Genomic DNA, 4626 nt, shown 5'->3' with positions numbered 1-4626 from the left:
AATGAGGAAATGTGTTGGCTTTCGGTTTTGCGCCCCAGTGGGGAATGTTGGCTAAATGCCCAGAAAGTGTTGAGTGACAAAGCCCTGAACAAAAGCCAGAACACCTGAGGGGAAGAATCTCAACTTATATTTCAAGTTAATAAAAGCAATCTAAATTATTTTACAAAAATAAACAAAACATAAGTGTGACCTGTAGAAATGAAGCAGCAGCATCATCATTTCATCCAGAATGAATGATAAATAACCAGCAGGGACTTTAAAGAAAGTAGCTATTTTAGTGATCAAGAACACACAACTTCTGTGAGCTTTGTGGAAACAGAGAGGAAGTCCAATAGAGCATGAAAAACAGATAACGGACCCCAACATGACGGTCCCAACGAGGCTCGCAATCATTAAATGTCAGGCGCACCTCAAGGGCAATGATGACATTATCGGGGAAATAATGCGGCAGAAGAGGCTCCAAAAGCAGCTTCCAAGTGTAAGGTAGATATCTCATCACCAGTGGTATCATGAGAACCTGAAGACAAACTCATAGAAGCATGAAATGTTATCAGGCAGACTTATGCTCGTACCTCAACTCTGGGGGCCACACAAGGGACCCCCACTTGAGCAGCTGCAGATAGAGCTACAACCCTATAAGAGGCAACTAACTGCCATACATAGATATATCTATCTCCAGGAGAAGGGAAAGGAACCGAGTTCCGACCAGGAACCTGAAAAACCAGTGGTACCCGGGGACGTCAAGATCTTCCGACGATAGGAGCACAACGTTCAACGCGATAGTCATTGCACAAAAGATAAAAACCAAGGAGGGTTCGAAAGCAGAAGAACATGAGAAACAAGGTGAGCCGGAATCAAGTGTTTCCTGATATGTACATTGATGGGAAGCATGGGGACAGCAGCCAGATGCCTCAACCGTGTTGGAGAGGAACCAGAACCCAGGGATCAGTCGGGTGCGAAACAGTCCAACACATGTTAGGTCACAAACCTCGCGCCAGCATTGTCCTTAAAGATCAACCGTTGCCAATCGCAGTTGCAACTACTCCAGTCTGGACGTTCACTAACGAAGACCACGCCAAAGGTGATAGAGGTTGACAGGTGGTTCGTTATAAATGGACGAAGGGATGATTACGTCCGGAACGAGAAGGGTAGAAGGGTCGCGAAGAGCGGGTTGGAGGGGTGGGATTGGAGACTGCTGGCGTCTGGCGGTTAGAGGGAACGGTAGGGGGGGGGGGGGGGGGTTCTACCATCAGTAACACAGGCAAGCAATCCGTCACTACTTCAAAAGTGACAGCTCGTGAATTAAAATATATATATTTAATGTGAATAAAGACAATTCTATGTTCAAACTATGTATCTGCATGTACTTCAGGGCAGCAGGAAGTCTCTACATCATCCGCCGGAATCTAAAAACACATCTTTTCCGACTACATCTGGATTAAAACACAGATTAGCACTTCAGTGGCACTTAAATGGCTCTTATTGTGGTACTTTTGTTGTTCGACTATATTGAGGAAATGTTACTTTCTGTATTCTTGTTGTTCTTAGTTTGTACTCTAGGTCGAATGCACTAATTGTAAGTCGCTGTGGATAAAAGCATCTGCTAAATGACACGTGATGTCATGTAATGTGATGTACTTCTACTACCAAGAACCTTCCAAAAGAACATGTATCATGAAAACAACATAAACACAGTGAAAAGACATCGCAAACGTTTCTTGAAACAATTTATGCTGTTTGGTAAAAAGCTATCACGTTCAAATTTTAATAAACATTCGATTTTAAATTAATTTCCCCTGAACTCACTACTTCATTAATGTTAGAATAGTCTGAGAACAGACGTCACCTGACGTCTCCTGAAGGCTTCTGGGTCTCGTTTAGCTCTGGATGAGATTCAATCCCGAGGCTTGAATACGTTAAACGCTGAGAGAAAAATCACCCCCCCCTATAAAATGTGAGTCTTTTATTCTGATCAAGCTCATTGATCAGTGCATACTCCACATCTCCATGATGCACTCCAGTTTTTAACTTCCCTCTTTTCATACGTTCCCAGTAATGACTCCATCTTCCTTGACGGTCCGCTCCGTAGCCGAACACATGGACCTGGGAAGACGATGGTAAACGCGTTTAGAAACAGAAATGTCGTAAAAGCGTTCCTTAAAATCTCACTAAATGACACCAGGTGACATTATTTTCCTTTCGTCAAAATTAGCATCCACTAACTCCTTCATTAGTGTGTGTTACGACATTCTTTCAATTTGAAATAAAACCTACCTCGTCACACATGTGCAGGGCGAGAACCAAAGCCATGAAGCCAGTGGATGAATATTTGCCCTTCTTCTTTAGCCACACTTCATGAACATACCTCATGAAAGCTGGATTAAGAACCATCACCTGTTCGGATATCAGAATTAGGTTTTAAACATATTTGTACAAAGCGATAACTTTTTGAGCCAAGAAAGTTTATTGACAAAAGCATTTAGAAGAATACTCACCAAGTCCATATTGGCCTTGAGTGCTCTCTCTTTATATGAGCTGTTGAAATTAGCATTAAAGATATCAAAACGCAGCATCACATGATTAGGAGTTGTTGTTTTTTTGTCAAAAAACAGATAAACCAGAGCACATCGATTTGAAAATGATTATGATTACTCACATTCCTGTGTTGAGGGACTTCATAGCCCAATCAAGATCCAGTATCTTAAAGGCAAACAGCACGAGATGTGTGGTGTTGTCTAAATGCATAGCGCTCCCTGGATACATGACATGATGAGTTGTCCTGGTCCCAACATCCGCTTCATAGCCTTTGATTCGACCTCTGTTCATTCTAAACCGTACAAAGGGATAGATTACATACACCGTTCAGAGGTTTGGTGTCACTTAGAATTATTTTCAATAAAAAGCACAGTTTCTTCGATGAAGATAACATTTAATTAATCATAAATACACTCTATACATTGTTAATGTGTAAATGACTATTCTCTGGTGTTTCATGAAGTCTCTACAGAGATGTACAGAGGCCCATCTCCAGTGTTCTAGTGATACGTTGTGTTATCGCCTTAGAAGACTAACGGAGGGGTATAAAACCCTTGAAAACCCTTTTTATGTGAGCGCAGCTGAAAACAGTTATGCTGTTGAGAGAAACTATAAAACTGGCCTTCCTTTGAGATGGAACATTTTTCTATATATATTTTATAGTGTGTCAACATTTTACATTTTCAAATAAAAATCATTATTTCCAACTTTGTTAATGTCTTGACTATATTTTCTATTCATTTTGCAATTCATTTGAAGAATAAAAGTGTGAGTTTTCATGGAAAACACAAAATTGTCTGGGTGACCCCAAACTGTTGAACGGCGGTGTATGTCACCGTCTTTTAAAATGGAAAACAGGGCGTCAATTTTCACTTTTAGTTTCTGACTTTCTGAGGATAAAAAAATAAAATACATTGATGTTTGTCCCACTGTCTCAACCCATGTACCTTATGACGAAGTCCTGGAAATCTATGAGAGGTCCGTAATGTGATCGCTTCAAATTCACAGAATTGCCCACCACAGCACAAGTCCTGCACCGGTCGCGGCTGGGTGGTTCAACTTCGGTATTTCTTGGGAACATCTGAAACATCTTGTTCACCGTTTCTTTGTAGGCATTGAAGTTACGCCTGTCGACCTGTAGGCGCTGCCAGGAACACCAAACGTTGCATACATCAGACCACAGGAATCATACAAATAACTATATGTGTGTGTGTGTGTGTGTTCACGCTTGCATTCATAAACTAGAACGGGCACTCAGTAGAGCGCATACCTTCGCATATCACAAGATTGGGCAATGAATTATGAACATGTTGGCATTAGTTGCATGCCAACTGGATAGAAATTGACCGTGCGTGCTGTGGTAAAAAAGAAGATTTTGACCTTTTCATGACCTTGACCTTGACCTTTGACCCGATCGATCCCCAAATCTAATCAAATGGTCCCAGGATAATAACCAATCATCCCACTAAATGTCATGCGATTCGGTTTAATACTTTTTGAGTTATGCGAGTAACACGCATACAAATAAATAAATAAATACACGGCGATCAAAACATAACCTTCCGCATTTTCAATGCGAAGGTAACTAGTGACACAATGATTGCGTGAGTGAGTGTGCACCTTCATGTCCGTCCAAAGCTCATCTATCATTGTGTTGCATTAAACTGCATACTATTTGGGGTTTGGTGACTCACACTTGTGTTTCCTGTTGGCGCCGTCACTTCCTGATGGCGCCGCGGACGGCCGCCTCGGTGTGTTGGTGCGCGATGTTTTTTGTTGTTTTCGTTTTAAATACTGTTTTCTGCTGTGATTCCCAGAGCTCTTTCACCAGAGAAGAGCTCATGAACATCAGGGGAACAACTCCAGCGGATTTATTTCCAACGTTTTTAACTTCTGTGGAGTTACTGGACATTTTGTAAAGGTGTGCTCACCTTCGCCCGGTGAAACGCGGCGGAGAGGGAACGCTCAGGGCGCTTATGCGGCTACGGAAACGGGGATCTCGTACAGCGCTGCCGGGCATATTTCTCTCCAACGTCCGCTCACTGTGCAACAAACTGGACGAACTCCAGCTGCTGGTGGGGAGAGACAGAG

General features: G+C 42.2%; 1 protein-coding gene across 1 annotated transcript; it reads right to left on the bottom strand.

The window, feature by feature from the left end:
• Positions 1 to 1709: 1709 nt before the first annotated feature.
• Positions 1710 to 4161, bottom strand: LOC130198222 (CMP-N-acetylneuraminate-beta-galactosamide-alpha-2,3-sialyltransferase 1-like). Its single transcript, XM_056421367.1, has 6 exons — positions 4156 to 4161; positions 3483 to 3679; positions 2657 to 2827; positions 2496 to 2535; positions 2275 to 2394; positions 1710 to 2103 (listed from the first exon to the last, which is right to left on the bottom strand). Exons 1-6 carry the CDS (start codon positions 4159 to 4161, stop codon positions 1936 to 1938), a joined length of 702 nt encoding a protein of 233 aa, XP_056277342.1. The 3' UTR covers positions 1710 to 1935.
• Positions 4162 to 4626: the final 465 nt, after the last annotated feature.

This window comes from Pseudoliparis swirei, chromosome 1 (genome assembly GCF_029220125.1).
Source record: "Pseudoliparis swirei isolate HS2019 ecotype Mariana Trench chromosome 1, NWPU_hadal_v1, whole genome shotgun sequence".
Classification (NCBI taxonomy): Eukaryota; Metazoa; Chordata; class Actinopteri; order Perciformes; family Liparidae; genus Pseudoliparis; species Pseudoliparis swirei.
Note: the sequence above shows the minus strand (reverse complement) of the source record. Positions and strands in the feature narration are given on the sequence as shown.